This window comes from the organism of the source record quoted next, unplaced genomic scaffold (genome assembly GCF_019419815.1).
Source record: "Pyrus x bretschneideri cultivar Hongxiangsu unplaced genomic scaffold, Pyrus_bretschneideri_v1 Contig47, whole genome shotgun sequence".
NCBI classification, from domain to species: domain Eukaryota; kingdom Viridiplantae; phylum Streptophyta; class Magnoliopsida; order Rosales; family Rosaceae; genus Pyrus; species Pyrus x bretschneideri.
The window spans coordinates 866,018-887,350 of NW_025999784.1; the positions used below are offsets into that span (position 1 = coordinate 866,018).

The following is a 21,333-nucleotide window of genomic DNA, read 5'->3' on the forward strand; positions in this document are numbered from 1 at the left end:
TCGAAATAGAATATATGCCGATATTTTCGTAAAAATCGATATTTAAAACTTTCTTGTTGTAGACTTGCCATAGTGCTGCGCTATGCATGTGTTAAATTTTTGTTTTTTAATCTCATGCTAAAAGTGTCACATCCCGGCCCGAGGGGGATCACTTCCCGGGCCCGCTCCACCACCGTAGCATGATATTGTCCGCTTTGGGCTTACCATTCCCTCATGCTAAAAGTGTCACATCCCGGCCCGAGGGGGATCACTTCCCGGGCCCGCTCCACCACCGTAGCATGATATTGTCCGCTTTGGGCTTACCATTCCCTCACAGTTTTGTTTTTGGGAACTCACGAGCAACTTCCCAGTGGGTCACCCATCATGGGATTGCTCAAGCCCCCTTCTCGCTTAACTTCGGAGTTCCTACGGAACCCGAAGCCAGTGAGCTCCCAAAATGCCTCGTGCTAAGTAGGGATGAGAATATACATTTAAGGATCACTCTCCTGGGCGATGTGGGATGTCACAATAAGCATTTGGTTATCTAAATTTTTTTTTGAACCTTTTACCTTTTTAAATTTCGTCTTTCCTCACACAATTCTTGACTTCACGACATTTTTCGTGCATTGAAAAACTTCCCCAAAAGTTAGGCCACGAATTTACCTAGCCACAATGGTCATCTCATTACAATATACATTGTCATCTCTTTAAAAGAACATGTTAAGGAGACCACATGTTCATATGACATTGATCTACCATTTGATGTGGCAAATAATGTGTACGTATCTTGGCAAATAAATGTTCGTATAATTGCTACTAAATGAAAAATGAATGGTATAAACCTTGGTCGTAATTACCATTTAGAACATAACACTTACCAAAAATAAAGCACACATACTCTTTTCCAGGATTAGCATATCCCTACGGGCCCAGGTATCCCCAAAATAATAATATGAAAATGTACCAAATATTAAGAATTAGACTGAAATGCACACAAAAGTTGACCCATAAATACAGAAAAATACTTAAAACCACACAAAACACAATTTTGAGTTTATGATCCGAACAGTTTATATTATAAATTTATATTGTAAACATTATATATAAAAAGAATTTAAATTAAAGTTGTTAATCAATTAATTGTTGTAAACAAATACACGGTTTATAATTTTACAAATTCATTATATTTATTTAATTTTTTTGTAAAAATAATCGTTGCATAGGAATCTAAAATATAAACGATTTCGATTTCATGAATCGGCTACGTAATTAGTTGAGGATGAACTCCTCACTATGCATTGAGGAGCCAATGGTCTTTTACTTTCTAGTTTCTATGTGTTGAAAATAAATGAATAAATAAATAAAACGTGGTCTTTTATTTTCTCATAATGTTCCTCCTTTATATCCCAACGGACCCAACATTTCCCCAACTAATTTTTTTACTCATCTAATCTCTCGCATTCCAACATGTCGGAGTCGGATCATCAAAACCCCAACCCACCAGCAATGCCGGAGCCCAAGACCCGACCCGTCGGCGGGACTGAGCTCAGCTGGTGCAAAGCCGTTCCTAGCGGCACCGGCATAACAGTCCTAGCCCTCCTCCTCTCGAGACCCCCAAACTTCTCAAATCTCCAAACTGCCCTCCACAACCTCCAAAATTCCCACCCCATCCTCCGCTCGAAACACCAATTCGACCCCGCCACCGGTAACTACTCCTTCCTCACTCCCCCCACCCCTCACCTCCAAATCCAGCCGTTCGATCTCCCATCAACGGCTCCCATTCTCCAAATCAACCCCGACAATATCGCCCCGTTGCATCAGATCCTCGAGCACGAGATGAACTTGAACACGTGGCAAAACCTCGACCCCTCGTTGGAATCCGACACGGACGTGATGTATGCGAGCACGTACGCGATAAGCGAGTCGCGGTGGGTACTGGTGCTCCGCCTGCACACGGCAGCATGCGACCGCGCGGCGGCCGTGGCGGTGCTGAAGGAGCTGCTGGGGGAGTTGAAGTCAACGGGGGGAGGAGGGGCAGAGAGGGAATTAAAGGGAGACGGGGAGGTGAGTTTGGGAATAGAAGATTTGATCCCGAACGGGAAGGCGAATAAGCCGTTTTGGGCGCGTGGGGTGGACATGCTGGGGTACTCTTTGAATTCGCTGAGGCTGTCGAACCTGGAGTTCCAAGACGCGAGTGCCGAAAGGCGATCCCAGGTGGTGAAATTACAGTTGAGCCCAGAAGATACCGATAGGCTGCTCGCTGTAAGTCGTTTTCGATTTTTGAGTCACCTTCTCTTGATCATCGTTATTTACCGTTAAATTTAACATTAAACAATGAAATTACACAAATATGCATTATTCTACACTTTTAATATCACATTTAAACATAAATAATTACGCAATTTTTTATTAGATCAACAGAATATTTGTGCTTTATCGATATTATTTTAGTTTTTTTAATTAGTTTATGTATTTTTGTTAGAGATAGAAGGGTCATTGCATGCATGAGTTTGAAAAGGACATAAAAGTAGGTTGCCTTATAAAATGTAACGGCGCATGACCCTAATTTTAACGGCAATTTAATAATCCATCTACTCTGATTAGACTATCCCCTGTTTATTGACACGTGACCACTTAAGTATAGGGTGTATTTTTTCTGTTTTTTTAATATAACAATAAAATAAAATACAAAAGAAGAATTTCGGCTAAATCTCACAATGAGTCTACTACAATAATTCAGTATCGAACTTGCTATCAATGAGAGTAAAATTTAAAACATCTTATTTACAAGTGAAAAGAAATATCGTATCAGCAACCGAGTGGGTTCATTTGTGCTGTTGCAGAAACAAAAGAGGTAACAAAATTAACAATGATCTGAGATGGGCTCCATATTGAGAATGGAAATGGGTCGCGGTCCTGTGGGCTATACGACTAGTCGTTTGGTCCACTGTCGCATCAAACCCTTGTCATGTGTAAGCCTTTGGAGTGGTAGGAATGGGCATCATGGGCATGATGATTTGTCCTTCTTCCATAAGAAAGTATGTGGACTACTCGTTTTTCTGCTGCTTGTCAGTTGCGCATAATGCGTCACATCTGTGATGAAAATTTTAATTGTAGCCGGTTGTGTATAATTATGTGTCCGTTTTATGTGACCAGACCTACGCATACAACTGCTACGGAAGTTTTTCTCCATATCCTTGGGTTCATCATGGACTCATGTCTGTAAGTAGGAAGGACAATCTTATGCTCAAGTGATGTTACTTGAAAATTTGTTGGTGCACTCATAAATCGTTCTAATCAACCCATTTACTTAATCATAACATACAATCAAGCTTCGTATTAAGTGAACCATACAAACATTTTCGGGTTATACACATACTTGTGAATTATTATAAACTTAAGACTAGAGCTCTCTTTTGTACTTCTACATCTATGGTTCTATATAAACTAAGTAATTGTCAATGCAAATTTGTTGATTTGTTATAACTCGAAAATGTCAAGAATTGTGACTGATGGTGTTGTTAGATTACTTATTGGTTGCTTTATTGGTGACTTGAACTGCAGGGTTGTAAGTCTAGAGATATAAAATTATGCGGAGCCTTGGCAGCTGCTGGAATGATTGCTGCCCGTGCCTCTAAGCAGCTTCCCGATCATCAATGGGAGAAGTATGGTGTTGTAACCCTACTCGATTGTCGGCCAATTCTTGATCCACCCCTCTCTATCAATCATCTCGGTAAGCCATTGCTTACTTTTACCTTCAATCGAATTTTTGACAATTAAATTTCAGTTTTTAAAAGTCACTGATCATTGATGAGAATACAATGTCAAATTGTCAATAATAAAAGTGCTGGTGAAATAAGATTGGCATGCATCACTAATTGATTCAGGGTTTTATCATTCTGCCATCATGAACACGCATGACATCAACGGAGAAGGCAATACATTGTGGGATCTGGCAAAGAGATGCTACATGTCCTTTGCCGGTGCCAAGAACTCTAACAAGCATTTCACGGACATGGCAGACCTCAACTTTCTCATGTGCAAGGCTATTGAAAACCCTGGCTTGACCCCATCATCGGCAATGAGAACTGCCTTTATCTCAGTGTTTGAGGACACCGTGATTGATGAGTCTAGTGAAGTCAACAAAGAGCTTGGGGTTGAGGACTATGAGGGTTGCGCTTCAGTCCATGGAGTTGGCCCCTCCATAGCCATTTTCGACACCGTACGTGATGGATGCTTGAACTGTGCTTGTGTTTATCCGTCTCCATTGCATTCGAGGGAACAAATGCAGGACTTAATGGACCGCATGAAGAGCATTCTTGTGGACGGTTGTAAGGATGTTGAGAGTGAGAGCTAGGTTGTTTTATGATCTTAATCAAGGGTGGCATGTGCCCATTGGCCAGGGCTATACAGCTTTCCAATGAAGGATGAGAAGGCCCTATAAGAGGCCAACCCGTCAGTTCACCGGGTTTACAGTTTATTACCAGGTTCTCCTTCTCCCTGGAAAGTTCATTGTTCAAACTTGTACTTGGTGGTGTAGTATGATGGTCTGCAATAAAATGGACAACAAAATTTGTTTCCTACAAAGATGCCCAACTGTATGAATTGCTCTTTTATTCAGAATCTCTGATGCATCATGAGAAACAGTCCAGTCTTGGGCTATCTCATGTGGTGCCTAGGATTGAAGAAGGAATTCCATGGCACAGGTACACAGCAATTGTGACGGCTTATGACAATGATACGATGCCATGTGTAAAAACCTTTACACACGGCGTCATATTATTGCCACAGTGGTGGTGTACTCATGTTATATGTTGTTGTATTAGGTTTTGTATTCTTATATAATTCAAGGTATGTGTGGAGGTAGAAGTGAATGATTTTCTTTTTTTCCGAGTCGAATGCAAGGGATTAGACAGGAAGGAAACTTATCTCTTCTAAACCTACCATTTTCTAGCGATTGGATGGGATAAGTTTCATCCATCTCCTACTTCCAAGTTGGAAAATTTACTCATTCTTCCTTCAACACACATTGAATTTAGAGAGTTATCCAACTCCAATCCAATCCCGGGCAACATACCAACCCATCATGTCTAAATTTCCCTTTTGCAAGTCATACAACTTCCTTCTGCACCGTAAATTTGGCCTCTATATTCAATGTGGTAGAAAATCTGCAGAATTAGCTCCACAGCACCTGCAACCTTATTAAGTGATCTTGGAGCATCTCCAAGGGACAAGGTAATTTTTTGAGTCACATGTGCTGTGATGATCCATGTGAACTTTTGCTTTCAGTATTTGCCTCGTTGCTTAGAGTGACAAATTTTTCATGAGGCAAATACTAAAGAAAGTTCATATGGATCATCAAAATACAGGTGCCTCAAATTTTACCTTGTCACTCTAAGTGATGAGGCAACTAATGAAGCAAAACGAAATGATTTCCACAACTCTTTTTAATTTTCTTACACTTTCCTTCTTGCTTTAGCCACAAGATTAAATGAATCAGCAATAAATCAATAGACAAAAACAGGCAAAACGTTTAGGAGAATGAAATGAGAGTGCAAAAGTCATTTTTCTTAACCAAACACCCAGACAACGTCGCTTCATGACATACATATAAATCATGTTCTAAATAATAATATAAAAAATGGGTCTCTATTTGCCTTCACCTTGTCAACAAAGCAATGTGTTGCCTTGCCGCTAAACCCGTTGAGGCAAATTTCCTTTAGACGCTTGCCTTCATCCTTTGGAAGATAAAATGTTGATGTGGAAGGAAAAGTAGGTTTGCCACGTCAATTGTCTTGTCCTTCGTTCTAAAGACCACAACTTAGAGGTCAAATTGTAGAAGTTGAACTGAGAATTTCAATTAATTGTATTAAGAGAGATTAAGGAACATAGTGAGCAATGTTTAATATGTAATACGAACATATTCTAGTACATACTTGAAATTATAAACCCATAATCACTAAGCTAAACACTATCACTAATAAAAAAAAGCATCTAAACATAACGCTTTACTTTTAACGGCTCGTAGTTCAGTTTAATTAAGAGTATTCACCTCATGCAATCAAAACCTTTCTGACTCGGCCTGGCCCGATCACCCTATGTTACTAGCACTTGAGGTCTCGATTTCGATTTATCTCTCTTTCAGTATTTCTCGTACAAAAAGAAAACACATATTTTTTACTCATGAAATAAACTCCTCAGCAAGTTCACCAAAATCAAACTTGCCGTTGCTGCATTCCACAGCATTCAAAACCTCCTCAAAAGCTGAGACGCTGCAGGGCACCACAAGCCCATATCTCTGCTGAAAGCCGTACTCGTTGTAAGCTTTCTCCAGCAGCATCTTGAAGAGTGGATGAGAAAGGGAGCTTGTTGGCACCAGAAACCTCTGGCGCTCCTCCCCTACATACAGGGCCAAAAACCCAGTCCGCGTTTGCGCCGACGGAGAGCCTCCTTGCTCTGAATTCCTCAGCAGATACTCATGGTGTGATGGCTCTCTCTCAGCTCCTCCCATGACCTTCACTTTCTTTGCTAGCTCTTTGAAACTCACCATCTTTTTTCGAAGCATTTTGGTTTAGTTTTTTAAGGTTTAGAGAGAGGGGAGAAGAGAGAGAGAGGTGGGTGGAGATTGGAGGTGGTGGAGGTTGAGAAGGCTAAGGAGGAGGGAGTGGCTTCATGATTTTGGTTAGTGGAGATTGGGAAATGGTGGTGGGTGGGATAGAGGATTTTATATGAGATTTATGGGAGTGGGGGGAATGTCTCAGAAGGAGTCTCCTTTGACTTTTTAAAATGCTAATCTATAGTCGTAATAATAATTCTCTTTCTCCCCATTTGTTTCTGACTTCTTAACAGTTTAGAGCAATTATTTGATCCAAACATAACTGTTTAGAGCAATTAATCTCACAAGCAAAGATATTATAGAGTTTTGACATATATAAGTTAGTTCAATTACGCTATTACAAAGCGTAATGTGCCTGTTTTTTGTTTTCAAGTTTAAATCACTTTTACATAGGTTAGAATAGTTTAAAATGTATAATTTAGATAAAACGTTGACATATGTGTTCTTTATGTACTTTTTCAAGTATGAGAATAATACAAGGATGATACGGGAATGTGACCTAGTTGTTCAAGTATGAGATAAACAATCCCCTCAGTAATAACATCTGGTTAGTAAATGCATGATATGTTAAAGAATGAGAATAACACTTACACTTTGCATTCTCATCATTATAAATAAACATTATCACTGAGAAAATTTTCTACATATTGCATATTTACTTAGAATAAGAAAAGTCATGAATCGAAAATGTGAATGAGATCGATCAACTAGTCTATCCTAATTCATCTGATTCTAGATTTTTCAAGTAAAGTAAATGGAAGAAAGTAGTGCGATCTCAAAGAATTTCCTTAATTCAAAAACGCCTAATGACCCACTTCGGCATTTGACAATACATGTTAGAAGGTTTAACATGTATTGTCAAATTTTAAAAAGAAGACTTTGAACAGGCCTAAGAATCATACTTCAAGACTTTGGAACAGTATGCATTGACCAGGCCTAAGAGTCATACTTTGAGTTGTTTTATTGGGAAAATTTGAAATAGGTCCAATTTTATAGACTACCTTTTGAAATAGGTCTAATTTTTAGTGACTTTTGACTTTTGAAATAGGTCTAATTTTTAGTTACTTTAGACCCATTTCAAAAAACCCCTTGTTTATTTGGGCCATGACATCCATTTGTACGTAAAAAATGTACTCCAGTCACCAAGGACACCTTTTGAAAAATTTAAATTCAACGAAAGGAATACATAAACAATTTAATAAACAAGTGTCCACAAATGTCTGTGTTGAGTAGTGGAGAAATTCTTGCGTCCGACAGTAAAATAATGCTGATCATTTGACTCACTTACAAAGAAATGTGTTTTAATGTGTTTGCGTATCATTTAGATTTGAACAAGTATGATCGCCAAACATAAGAATTTCTCCAAGTCATGGAGAGATGTTTGATGCTTGCATATGATTGAATAAATCAGTTTTTCTTAATCATATAATGAGCGATATAAGAAGATGGATATATCTATGTGGACAACCAAAAATCTTCCAAAACTTTAGTATTCAATTTTGACTTTCTTAGTCTTTAAGTTAGAAATATCACACAATTGAAATAGTTGAACATAAGAACAAAAGTGTTCGTTCGTTTCAAAAGATGCCCAATTTTGTGGGGACAAAGTTGAGGGAAGCGTGGTTGTCGATTAGCTTTCACCCCATGTCTTCTAGTTCCAGGAGGCTTATCGGAGACCTAGGTTTGTCAAGGTCTCTCTATGTCATTGGAATAACGTTTCCCGTTAGCATTTGAAATATTAGTTTTTTTTTTTTTTTTTGAATTATTATTAACACTTCAAAAATTTTATTTGGCATTTCAAACTTTTTATAATTAGAAAGAAAAATACACTTGTGAGCAACGTAGAATGAGATTTTTGAAGTGCTAATAAATTTTTTTTTTTTTTAATACAAATTATATAAGGGAGGAGCCGGACGCATGACTCGAGATCAATATTATCATGGAAACTTTAACGAAAAACTTCCGGTACTATTCACTTTAACGAAAAACTACATTTTTACACTAAAAAGTCAATCTTGGTACTATTCACTTTATTCTTTATTTTGTATTTATCGTTAAAATTCAAAGTTTTCAAACCATTTTTATTAATTTTCCTTATTATTAACCAACTATTAAAAATAAAGTGTAGAGTAAGGGAGAACAAGGAGAGACGAGAGAGAGATTGGGAGGAAAAATCAAAGTGTCTTTTCCTTCTCATTAGAGTGTCAATTTATAGACTTAAGATTTACGTAGAAAAGTCTTGACAAATTACATATTGACCCATAAATGAACAGCCACATAATAAATAATATTTACAACACCAAGCCATATATAAGCTTCTTGCGAGCAACAAGAATATTGGTTTTATTTATTTATTTTTTATATGAATTTGATACTTTATTAAATATCATAAGATAGTACATAGAATAACAAATCTATCCAAACCCAAACTGAATATAAAAAACTAAGGTTGTGTTTTAATTAAAAGACACGCTTCCTGATTAACATCATGAGACGTAACAAACAAAAAAGTCATACAAATACCAACGTAACTAACCATAAAATACAAACTTCTTCCAAGAAAAGAACATGAAGCTAATCAATGGTGCGCTCAGTAAAAAACCTTCCCAAAAAATACCACGTTGGACAAACTCGGGATAAGAAAAAAGGAGCACCGCTCACACTTGAACTTCAACGTACACCAACTTTCACACCTTGCCTACACCACGTCCATCATTTCCACAACAACGACACACCAATAACAATATCTTCAAGATTAAATCAAATTATCAGTACCTAAATTTTGGACAAAACTAAACTCCAGCAACCAAAGCAAGAAACCAATCACCATAACATGAACCCAACCCCAACACCAAATCGTCTAACTTCAGCAACCAACACTGTAAATTACATTCGAAATTACAACAAGACAACTGTGTTGGGATCGGAACGTGAAAAACTTGGAGAAGAACCTGCGTTCAGTGGGGAAATAACACCAACTAACAACAAATTATAAACAAGCGGAGATGAAAAGTTTCTCGTCTGTTGACGTGATTAGAACGTAAGAGTGACTTGAAGGTGGAACCGAGGTTGAATGGCCTGAAACTTTCTGGACGGAACCATTAGTCAACAAAGCCGATCACGATCACAACACAGTAGCATCGTCCAATTCTTAGGCTTGGAGATACAAAGAAACGTGCCCCAAGGCAGAGAATTAATAGAACGTGCCATATAGGGTACACATATGTCATAAGGAAGTAAAATCATCTCAATCCGCAGTTTAGTACAAACGGATGAAAGTTGTCAAGTTTGAGTTTTATCATGCAAGTTCTAAGTATGTTGTTTTCCGAACCAATACCAACAACGGGTGTTTGGTCTAGTGGTATGATTCTCGCTTCGGGTGCGAGAGGTCGTGAGTTCGATTCTCGCAACACCCCAACATTTTTCTCATTTTTTGTGGGCTTATTGAGCCCTAGTGTCCGGTTACTGGGCTTTTTATGGCCCACCTCTCAATCAAAACCCGTTTCCTACATCCCATAGAAACCAAAGAGACCAGAAATCTCATTCGCTAGGGTTTTGCAGAAGTCGACTTCGCCCAAAACCTCTCTCTCTCTCTCTCTCTCTCTCTCTCTAATTCCTCGCCATGAGCAGATCAGGCCAGCCTCCGGATCTGAAAAAGTAAGTTTTATTTTGTGTCGAATGCTCGATTTCGTCGTTCCGTTTCTCTGCTGTATTGTTTTCGTTATTTTTTGATTTTTTTTTAATGAATAGGGTGCTAATTAATTCGAATTTGTTGCTTTTTTATTTCAACAGGTACATGGACAAAAAGCTCCAAAGTAAGTTTTCGATGCATTTTCTCCTCAATTTTGCTCTATTTTATGTCTTCTGCTGGATTTGCATTCCTGTTCTGTTTGGTTGCTACGAAAATTTAGCTGAATTTAACCGTAATTTTCAGTTATCTGGGTATTAAATACTAGGTGGAAAAGTTAGTAACGAAATGATCTGTCTGTTTTGCTTTCTTGGAAGAAGTCTGAGATTTTACAGAAACCGTAATTGATACCACCAAATATTCTGAGGCCAAAAGATAATAATACTACATATTTTTATGTTTTGATTGGTTTACTATTATCTTATCATTTTTAAAAGGCACGATGCTTGTGTTTGTGAGCGTGACCGTTTAGGTTTTTTCTTTGGCAGTAATTTGTTGTTGAATGTCATGATTTCAGACTGTCAAAGTAATTTGTTAATGAACATAAAATTCTAAATTGATGTGAACATGAACTTTAAGTTGAGTTTCATGACATACATTCAAGCTTGGTTTCTATAATTCTGTGCTGTGAACGGCAAATAGGAAGAACTAGAAGATTCCACCTCCCCACATTAGGATTACTCGTTAATGGTTGATCATGGTAATTTCAAGGATTCCCCCCGGGGAAAAATAGAGATGTCTCCTACGTTATAAGAAAATCAATTTTTTTTTAATCTCAAAGGTATAGGTGAAATTTTGAACAGGAACCAAAAAAGATTTGGAACCCTTCCCCTATTTCTGCATTTAATTCTCTAGCCTCAAACAAAATGATAAAAAAGGGGAGGCCTTTGCATTCCTAATCCGGTGTGATTTGGGAGCTGGCGTGTTGATGATGGCCTTTATTTTTGCAGCATTCTTAAGTTTATTTTGTTTAATTTTTCGTTAATAAAAGTTTGATCTTATATTCTTGTACATTTTTAGTCAAGTAGGGGTTTGTTGGGACACTTTCTAATGCCTGTACACTGACCGTCTGAGCACATAAAGATGCATTTGTATTAGTTAGCAAGGATATGCCATTTGTTTTTATACGGGCTTATTAGTTGCTTTACTTGCGTGATATTATGATGAGTTTATAAGGGCTTAGTAGCTCCTTTTTAAAATCATTAGGCATTTTGAAATTTTTTTAGACGGTAGATGTTTGATCACCTGGGATCGTTGTGTGAAAATCAAGTTATTAACTTGGCCCTCTTGCTTCGCTAGATTGCCCCTCTCTAGGAGTGCTTGGGATAAAGCTTAAATAGGAAGAGTTACGGTGTTTTGTATGTAGTTGTTGAAGTTTGGGGGAAAATGGTAGAAGGTCAAACCCTTAGGCCATCCCCAACCGAAGGTTGGCCAGATGGCTCGTTTTAGCCCTCTGGCCTTCCAAGAAATTAATATTTTAATGAATAGTGAATGGCCATATTTCTTACCATCTCCAACCGAGGGCCAAAGGGCCATAGGGCTCGTTTTAGCCCTGTCACAAAAAACCATCTGCAATCGAGAGCCAAATAGCCATAGGGCCACACATTATTTAAATTTAAAAACCACAGCAACTTAAACTAAATGCACATTTACGATGTATAAATGCACATTTACCATCCCTAATAAGAAGCTTATATTTGGGGCACCCATTATATTTGTCCCACATTAGGAGAAAATTGAGCAAGCAAAAGCTTGTATATGTGGCACTCATTATATTTGTCCCACATCAGCTGTGGAGAGGTTTGAGCAATCAAACATGCTTATAAAAGCAACATTCCCACATAGAACCAATCACCTTTTTGGGCCTTAATTTAATATTCTTTTTAAATTTTTGGCCCAAAAAAAAATATAGAAAAAAAAAATTCAAAAATAACGGGGTAGCTGACGTCAGCTAGTCGTTGAGATTCAAATTTTTTAGCCTAGCCCGGGGCTGCCTAGTTGGGCCTTGGCCCTTTTATGTCCAGTGGGGCCCACAAGCCCTTTGGTCTGGCCCTTAGTTGGAGATGGTTTTAAGGCTATTTTCTTCCATCTGGCCCTTTGGACCCTTCGGTTAGAGTGGCCTAAGGGTCCAGAGGGTCGAAAAACGCCCGAAAATTGTCTCCAACCGAGAGCTAGGCCAGAGGGCCCCACATAATCTGAAAGGGCCAACTGGTTGACCACTTTCAGCCAACCCGCTGGCTAGCCCAATTTCAAATTTTTTTTTTTTTTTGGTTCTTTTCCATTAACCTAGTCCTTTTTTTTTTTTTTTTTTTTTTGTTCTTTTTCATTGCGCAGCCCACTTTAGGGTTTATGGCTTAGTTTAATTTTAATTCTGCAGATTCCATACTATAGTCCTTTGGCCCTTGGTTGGAGACGGTTTTTTGTGACAAGGCTAAAACAAGCCTTATGACCCTTTGACTCTCGGTTGGAGATGGAAAAGGAATATGGCCCTGCACTGTTCATTAATATATTAATTTCTTGGATGACTAGAGGGCTAAAACGAGTTATTTGGCCAACCTTAGGCCATCTTCAACTGAAGGGTCTAGAGGGTAGAAAATAGCCCTAAAACCGTCTCCAACCGAGGACCAGGCCAAATGGCTCGTGGGCCCCACTGTACAAAAAAGGGTCAACTGGTCGGCCCAAATGAGCTAGCCGGCCCTGGGCTAGGCTAAAAAATTTGAATCTCAACGGCTAGCTAACGTTAGCTATCCGTTATTTTTGAATTTTTATAGTTTTTTTTTTTTTTTTTGGGCCAAAATTTAAAAAAGAATATTTAATTAAGGCCCAGAAAAGTAATTGGTTCTATGTGAGGATGTTGCTTTTATAAGCATGTTTGATTGCTCAAACCTCTCCCAGAGCCGATGTGGAACAAATATAATGGGTGCCACACATGCAAGCTTTTGCTTGCTCAATTCTCTCCCGATGTGGGACAAATATAATGGGTGCCCTAAATATAAGCTTCCTATTAGAGATGGTAAATGTGCATTTAATTTAAGTTGTAATTTTTAAATTTTTAAATTTAAATAATATGTTTGGCCCTATTGCTATTTGGCCCTCGGTTGGAGATGGTGAGAAATATGACTCTGCACTGTTCATTAAAATATTAATTTCTTGAAGGGCTAAAACGAGCCCTCTGGCCAACCTTCGGTTGGGGATGACCTTATGTCTTAAATTTGCAGAAACAATTTTCCTTGATTCTAATGCGTTGGAATTTATATTTTCTTCTCTTCAACATTACAAGAACTTTAAATGGAAATGGCTGAATTAACTGATGTCTTGGATTGCAGTCAAGATGAATGCCAATCGCATGGTTGTTGGAACCCTCCGTGGTTTTGACCAATTCATGAACCTGGTCGTTGACAACACCGTAGAAGTCAACGGCGACGAAAAGAATGAAATTGGCATGGTGGTAGGTCCCAGTTTTCTCCTTTATTTGTTATTTTTATAATTCCACTGCCATTTGCCAGATGTTCTGGTAATTTGGTTGGTTTGCTTAATTCTTAACTTTTGTTTCTGCAGGTGATCAGGGGCAATAGTGTAGTTACAGTTGAAGCACTCGAACCGGTGGCTAAAATGCAGTGATGATTCCGGCTTTGCATTCCTTTGAGTTCGATGTATTTTCTGTCGGTAATATTTAGATTCCCTTTTCATAGAGATTTTGTGGTAATATGTACTTGTGTTGGTTGTCATGGAATACCAGTTAGTTGACTTGTGATAATATACAATGTAATTGTCATCCTGGACGTCGATTATATGACTCACTTCGAATTTATTCTCCTCGCTAATATCTACTTTCTGGACTTATTTAAACGAGCTACTGCGTGCTTCCCTCCTCCCTTGCAGTTGAGTTGGGACGAGCTCTTGTTTGTTTATGAACTCTGAGTTAGCTCGTTTTTTGCACGTATATCTGTGTAGTTGGATGGTGGCCTGATATGCATGTTGAATGCCAGAACTAGGCATCGGGATGTGTTTTGAGCATGGGCTCTTAATGTGGTTCAAATTCGTCTTTGGCGAGAATCAAATATAAGATCTCTCACTGTGTAAGAAAACTTTACTAATTGTTCGGGAAGCCTAGTTCTGCTTGTGTTTTGGTCCATCAGACTGTTCAAGCTTGAGCACTCTGTGCATTAGTTCAAAACAGCTTATTATTCAACTTAATATGTGGTTGTTAATGATTAGAAAATAGTAAGATGCCAAAATTAGAGGTTATGATATTTTGTCGACCAGACCAGACCGGTCTGAACCCATGGGTTTGGTGTGGTTTTCGACTCAAAAACCTCAACCAGACTGGTTAGACTTGGTTTGGGTTATTGCCTTATTAATTTGATCGGAATTTGACCGGACCGGTTAATCTTTAAAATTTTCTTTCTATTCTTCGGCTATCTTCAACCGAAAGGGGCTAAACATAATCCAATTTAGAATTATAGCTTTGCAAGAAATTATTTTTTATGAGTTATGTTACGCCGTATTCATATTCATATCTCATCTCCAATCAAAGGACCTAAACAAAGTTATATTATGGATTTGGTTGTTGGAAATGCTCTCTCGAAATTTCGTTTTTCGGCTCCCAAAATTCAAGAAATCAAATGGGGATGAGCTCAAACGGAATTGAGCCAACCCAAATGAATTGTGCAAAACCTAAATGAACGAAATTGGTTATATTCTATGCTTCCGTTTGCGGTTTCATTTGGAAAACTAGACCAAATCAAAACATGTCCACCCCTAGCCAGAATCTGCGTGTCACTGGCGGTCATAGAAAAAGCAAAAGCTTTGTTGAGCATGCTATGGTTGAATGAAAACCACTAACGGTTGTCTATTTTTGAATTTGAACGAGGCAAAGATGCCACACAACGGCTAGCTGCGTTTTTGCTCCTGGGAAGTTCTAAAGCATCTTTTGCTGCCTGAAAAAAACAGCTCGAGAGAAAGCCTCGACTACGACGCGCTAAACCTGCTTTTTCTTCCTCACTTTTTTCGGTGTTTCCAACTTTTGTTTGATGCTTGCATATTTTTTCACAATTAGCCAACGACAACGGCAACGGCAACGGCAACTAAAAAATGCCGACTGAGGAAGCTTGGATTGAAAGCAGCATTTGCCTTTCCCTTTATCGACATGCGCTTTGTGGTTGCTTTGCCTACAACTTTAAAGCAGTTTTCGGGCCACGGTGCATTCTAAGTTTGCTACATTTGATGCAAGTTTGGTGACTCTTTCGTTTTTCATTTTTAGCAGTTTTCGATTAGAACAGCGTGCTCAATCCTGTACGCTTAAGTTTGAATTCCCTTCTTCGTAATTAAGATGAATTTAATGCAATCAAATGTAGAAAAAGAAGAACTCAAAACGTAAAATGGACTAATTGGGCCGTTAGGTGTTTGTTTAAAAATGTTTTCTTATTAGAGCATCTCCCATGTTGGGGTGTAAATGTGGAGCTACCACACTTTCAACACTCTTTGTCACAGTTCCTGCTCAAATAAAAGAGTAAAGAGAGTCTAAATACAACATCGCATTTATAATGCGATGGTCATCGGTTCGATTCTGATAGCCGACTTTTCTCTGTTTGTTTGATTTTTTATTTTTTTGGCGAAGTTGCTAAAAAGTGTGTAAGATAACACAATCATCTTAAAGTGGAGGAACTCCATTTAGCTCCCTATATTGGAAGGTAAAAACCCTTTATATCCCCATTTTTATATTTGGTGGTTCAAATGGAAAGCTCAAATCCGTCTTAACTCCCTTAATTTAACTTTTTTCGTTGAAGATGCTCTTCTACATGTTACATTGCTAAATTGTCGAATTGTATAGTTTGAAGCATCGTATCATGTAATGCACGTTTGGATGTAAGATTTAGATCGATGACTTGACACACATAACATGTTTATATACAGTAAGATGAGAAAAACCTCACCAGTTATGCTCAAATGAAGAAATGGTCCCCTAACCCTAAGGTTCTCCTTTTAAAATTTACCAATCCGTTTGAGTTTGTACGTGGCACATGTGTTTGGTGTACATAATATTGAGATATAAAGATTGTGATAGATTTGTCACTTAGTATTACGGTCTAGTTGTATTCATCTTCACTTGTAAGTGAGATGTCTTAAGTTCGATTCTTGCCAAATGCGAATTTGAATCATATTATTATTAGCTCATTGTAAGTCTAACCCATCATCTCTTTCGTAGTGTAGATAATATCGTTTATTAAAAAAAATTATGACGGATTTGAATTTGTGTGAAATTCTATAATACTCCAAGTGCATGTTATTTTAGATATTTTGGATCATTAGATTTAAAAATTTAAGATTAAAAAGTCTAGAGTATCGCATATTCGGAAGCACCATAGAAATCTCTTCAATTTGCACCGAAAGATAGACAAGTCGTTGCTTGTCTTGTACTTCGTTGTTGCTAATTGCTGATCCTTTCCTTTTTCTTTTTCTGTATTTATTCATAAAGATTGGGACAACTCGATCATTATGGATAAGTTATTGAAGGGTTGAAACTTGAAAGTTCAATTGTGCAAGCGGTTAGGAGGCCTTCTTACATAAATATGGATCTTTTCGTAACATATCTGTAAATCACGTAATTAAGAGTATTTATCATTACACCATAAGTTTTAACCTTTATTTTTAAAATAAATAATAATAAATGAAAGACTCCATTGAGTGCCCAATGAGAACATTACAAATAATTTTGAATCTAAAAATCAATTAGAACACTCCAGAAGTGGCTAGTTCATAGGTTTTTTTTTTCTTCAACTGAGCTCCCTAAATGGTTTTTTTTTAATTTATTTATTTTTAATTTATAATTATCAACATGTTTTTATTTTTATTTTTTTAGAACAGACGATAGTATCTACATTAAGAGGGTGAGGGAGTGAACTTAACCTTACAATGAGTTTGCCATAATAATGTGGTTCAACTTCGCATTTGGCGAAAATCAAACCTAAGACCTCTCACTTACCTCACTTACAAATGAAGAGGAATACTACTAGATTGTAATACTAAGTGGCATCAATGTGTTTTCATTTAGTTACTAATATTTTTACTCTAAACTAGACTAAACAAAAACGAAAGTTTGAATTGAGATGCAAATGCAATGGGTAGGATTCTCTCTCCTCCAAATTCTCCTTCTCTTCAGTCCCTTCTTATGTTAACGGACGTAATTAAGCCACGTTAACATCTTGTGTTGACTTTTTTATAGGAAGAGAAATAAAAAGAGGAAGGTGAGGGAGTTTTTGTTTGGGGGGGGGGGGAAGGAGATTTGGAGGGGATTCATTTAGTTACTAATATTTTTACTCTAAACTAGACTAAACAAAAAGGAAAGTTTCAACTGAGATGCAAATGCAATGGGTAGGATTCTCTCTCCTCCAAATTCCCCTTCTCTTCAGTCCCTTCTTATGTTAACGGAACAATTAAGCCACGTTAATATCTTGTGTTGACTTTTTTATAGGAAGAGAAATAAAAAGAGGAAGGTGAGGGAGTGGGGGGGACCGGGGGGGGGGAAGGAGATTTGGAGGGGAGACTAGGATTTTGTCCCCTCCAATTCCCCTCTCATTCTCTTCCCTCTTTTCACACTTTGAAGTCAACACAAGAAGTTAACGTGACTTAATCATGACCATTCAAATAGAATAGAAGACGAGAGAGAAAAGAAGAGGAGAGAATCCTACTCCAAATGTAATAAGATGAAGAAGAAGATGTTATCCACAAAAATAAAAGAGTAAATAGAGTCTAAATACAAAATCGTATTTATAATGCGATGGTCATCGGTTCGATTCCGATAACCAACTTTTCTCCGTTTGTTTGATTTTTTTTTATTTTTTAGGCGCAGTTGCTAAAAAGTGTGTAAGATAACACAATCATCTTAAAGTGGAGGAACTCCATTTAGCTTCCTATATTGGAAGGTAAAAACCCTTTATATCCCCATTTTTATATTTGGTGGTTCAAATAGAAAGCTCAAATCCGTCTTAACTTCCTGAATTTAACTTTTTTCGTTGAAGATGCTCTGAACATGCTACATTGCTAAATTGTCAAATCGTATAGTTTGAAGCATCGTATCATGTAATGCACGTTTGGATGTAAGATTTAGATCGATGACTCGGCCACATAACATGTTTATATATAGTAAGATGAGAAAAACCTCACCAGCTCTGCTCAAATGAAGAAATGGTCCCCTAACCCTAAGGTTCTCCTTTTAAAATTTACCAATCCTTCTGAGTTTGTACGTGGCACATGTGTTTGGTGTACATAATATTGAGATATAAAGATTGTGATAGATTTGCCACTTAGTATTACGGTCTAGTTGTATTCATCTTCACTTGTAAGTGAGATGTCTTATGTTCAATTCTTGCCAAAGGCGAATTTGAATTACATTATTATTAGCCCATTGTAAGTTTAAACCCATCATTTCTCCTTTAGTGTAGATAATATCATTTATTTAAAAAAAATTATGACGGATTTAAATTTGCGTGAAATTCTATAATACTCCAAATACACGTTATTTTAGACATTTTGGATAGTTAGATTTAAAAATTTAAGATTAAAAAGTCTAAAGTATCGTATATTCGGAAGCACCATAGAAATCTCTTCAATTTGCACCAAAAAATAGACAAGTCATTGCTTGTCTTGTACTTCGTTGTTGCTAATTGCTTATCCTTTCCTTTTCCTTTTTCTGTATTTATACACAAAGATTGGGACAACTCGATCATTATGGATAAGTTATTGAAGGGTTGAAACTTGAAAGTTCAATTGTGCAAGCGGTTGGGAGGCCTACTTACATAAATATGGATCTTTTTGTAACAGATGTAAATCACGGAATTAAGAGTATTTATCATTGCACCATAAGTTTTATGTCTGATTTTAGATTGTGATATGTAAGTTCTTAATAATGCTACACTTTAGGAAAAAAAAAAAAAACACGTCAGCCTTTATTTTTAAAATAAATAATAATAAATGAAAGACTCCATTGAGTGCTCAATGAGAACATTACAAATAATTTTGAATCTAAAAACCAATTAGAACACTCCAGAAGTGGCTAGTTCATAGGTTTTTTTTTCTTCAACTGAGCTCCCTAAATGGGGTTTTTTTTTATTTTTTATTTTTTATTTTTATTATATTTTTATTATATTTATTATATTTATAATTTATAATTATCAATATGTTTTTTTTTTTTTGAACAAACGATAGTATCTACATTAAAGGAGTGGGGGAGTGGACTTAACCTTACAATGAGTTTGCCATAATAATGTGGTTCAACTTCGCATTTGGCGAGAATCGAACCTAAGGCCTCACACTTATCTCATTTACAAGTGAAGATGGATATTACGAGATTGTAATACTAAGTGGCATCAAAGTGTTTTCATTTAGTTACTAATATTTTTACTCTAAACTAGACTAAACAAAAAGGAAAGTTTGAACCGAGATGCCAATGCAATGGGTAGGATTCTCTCTCCTCCAAATTCCCTTTCTCTTTAGTATCTTCTTATGTTAAAGGACATAATTAAGCCACTAAACATCTTGTGTTGACTTTTTTTACAGGAAGAGAAATAAAAAGAGGAAGGTGAGGGGGGGGGGTGGAAATGAGATTTGGAGGGGAAACTAGGATTCTTCCCTCTAATTCCCCTCCCCTTCTCTTCCCTTCTTTCACACTTTTCACTTTGCCTTTCTCTCTCTATGAAGAAGTCAACACAAGAAGTTGACGTGACTTAATCATGACCATTCAAATAGAATAGAAGAGGAAAGAGAAAAGAAGAGGAGAGAATTCTACTCCAAATGTAATAAGATGAAGAAGAAGATGTTATCCACTGGTGCAACTCATCACTTATAACTATCAGCGTGTATCTAGTTTACAATATAATTCCAATGAGTAAATAATGAAAAAAGTAATTTAGTGTAACCTCATGCTCGAATTGTCTATCTTTTGCCAGACAGTTTAAGTACCAACTTCAACCACCCTTTGGCACCACGCTTGGTAAAGGGTAATAATTCAATCATATCTTAATTGCATTCCCTGCAACATTACCACACTACTAATTAAAGAGAAAAATATCCCCACTTTGGCACAAAAGTCCCAACATTGCATCAATTTTATCTCATCTAAGATTTTGGTCCCCATTTTCATAATTACGCTTGGGTGTTGGTAAGAATGTGATTTAACTCCATAAACTAGTATCATCTAAGTAAGAGTCAAGGTGGAATTCTTATCTTTAAATTAATTTGACAGATTTTTAAAATAGGTGATTTTAAATAAGTTAAAGTCTCTACGTCAAATGAATTAAAAAAATCAGAAAATAAAAACAAAAGAAGTGCATAAGGAGTAAATAAGGGCTTGAAAATCACAATATACTTAAAAATTTCCTGTATTTTGAAGGTTAATGAAGTGCTCTCTCCAGTTGTTATCACACATGGCCTAATGGGATTTAGATTTCCTCCCATTTCAATGTCCAAAGCATAAGGACTCTGAAATCCAGGCACTTTAAGTTTTTGGAGTTTTGTGAAGTAGGCTAATGAGGTGAGCTAACAAGGGTCGTATAATTGAAATTGAGTGATCCGAATTTCGTGATCTTTGAACTCTGGACCCGAAGATCCAAAATGAATCTCAATCCAATCTAATGAGACATTTTTTTTTTTTTTTTTTTTTTTCCAAAATGAATCTCAATCTAGCCTAATGAGACATTTTTTTTAGTACATCGATATTTAAGGAAAGGGGTAGTTCCGTTAAGCCACATAATAGGCAGCCTAATTTGGTATCGAATTCACTATTCACGAGATTCGAACCTAAGACCTCTCACTTCTAAGTAAAGAGGAATACCGTTAAACCGTAATACTGAGTGACAATCACGTATTACATTTTAACTATTTTATATACAATTACTTAATTAATTTAAAATATTGTCACAACGACATCTTAATCCTATTGGACTCATTCTCAAGAACGAGCAAAGCCTCTCATATTTGCGCGTATAACTTTTAGCTATGGCAACAGCTTACACTTACCAATCCAGCCAGGTAATATATATTGGAATATTGG

General features: G+C 37.0%; 3 protein-coding genes and 1 non-coding gene across 4 annotated transcripts; 3 read left to right on the forward strand and 1 right to left on the reverse strand.

Moving 5' to 3' along the window:
* Positions 1–1,412: 1,412 nt before the first annotated feature.
* Positions 1,413–4,566, forward strand: LOC103934958. The gene is made up of 3 exons (XM_009344724.3): positions 1,413–2,241; positions 3,544–3,712; positions 3,867–4,566. Exons 1-3 carry the CDS (start codon positions 1,447–1,449, stop codon positions 4,334–4,336), a joined length of 1,434 nt encoding a protein of 477 aa, XP_009342999.1. The 5' UTR covers positions 1,413–1,446; the 3' UTR covers positions 4,337–4,566.
* Positions 4,567–5,473: 907 nt separating this feature from the next.
* Positions 5,474–6,693, reverse strand: LOC103934959 (auxin-induced protein 6B-like). The gene has a single exon (XM_009344725.3). It carries the CDS (start codon positions 6,542–6,544, stop codon positions 6,161–6,163), a length of 384 nt encoding a protein of 127 aa, XP_009343000.1. The 5' UTR covers positions 6,545–6,693; the 3' UTR covers positions 5,474–6,160.
* Positions 6,694–9,939: 3,246 nt separating this feature from the next.
* On the forward strand, positions 9,940–10,011 carry TRNAP-CGG. The gene has a single exon. It is a non-coding gene; the product is annotated as a tRNA-Pro (tRNA).
* Positions 10,012–10,107: 96 nt separating this feature from the next.
* Positions 10,108–14,107, forward strand: LOC103934960 (probable small nuclear ribonucleoprotein G). Its single transcript, XM_009344726.3, has 4 exons — positions 10,108–10,252; positions 10,388–10,410; positions 13,610–13,731; positions 13,842–14,107. The coding sequence occupies exons 1-4, from the start codon at positions 10,218–10,220 to the stop codon at positions 13,902–13,904; spliced, it is 243 nt and encodes an 80-aa protein (XP_009343001.1). The 5' UTR covers positions 10,108–10,217; the 3' UTR covers positions 13,905–14,107.
* Positions 14,108–21,333: the final 7,226 nt, after the last annotated feature.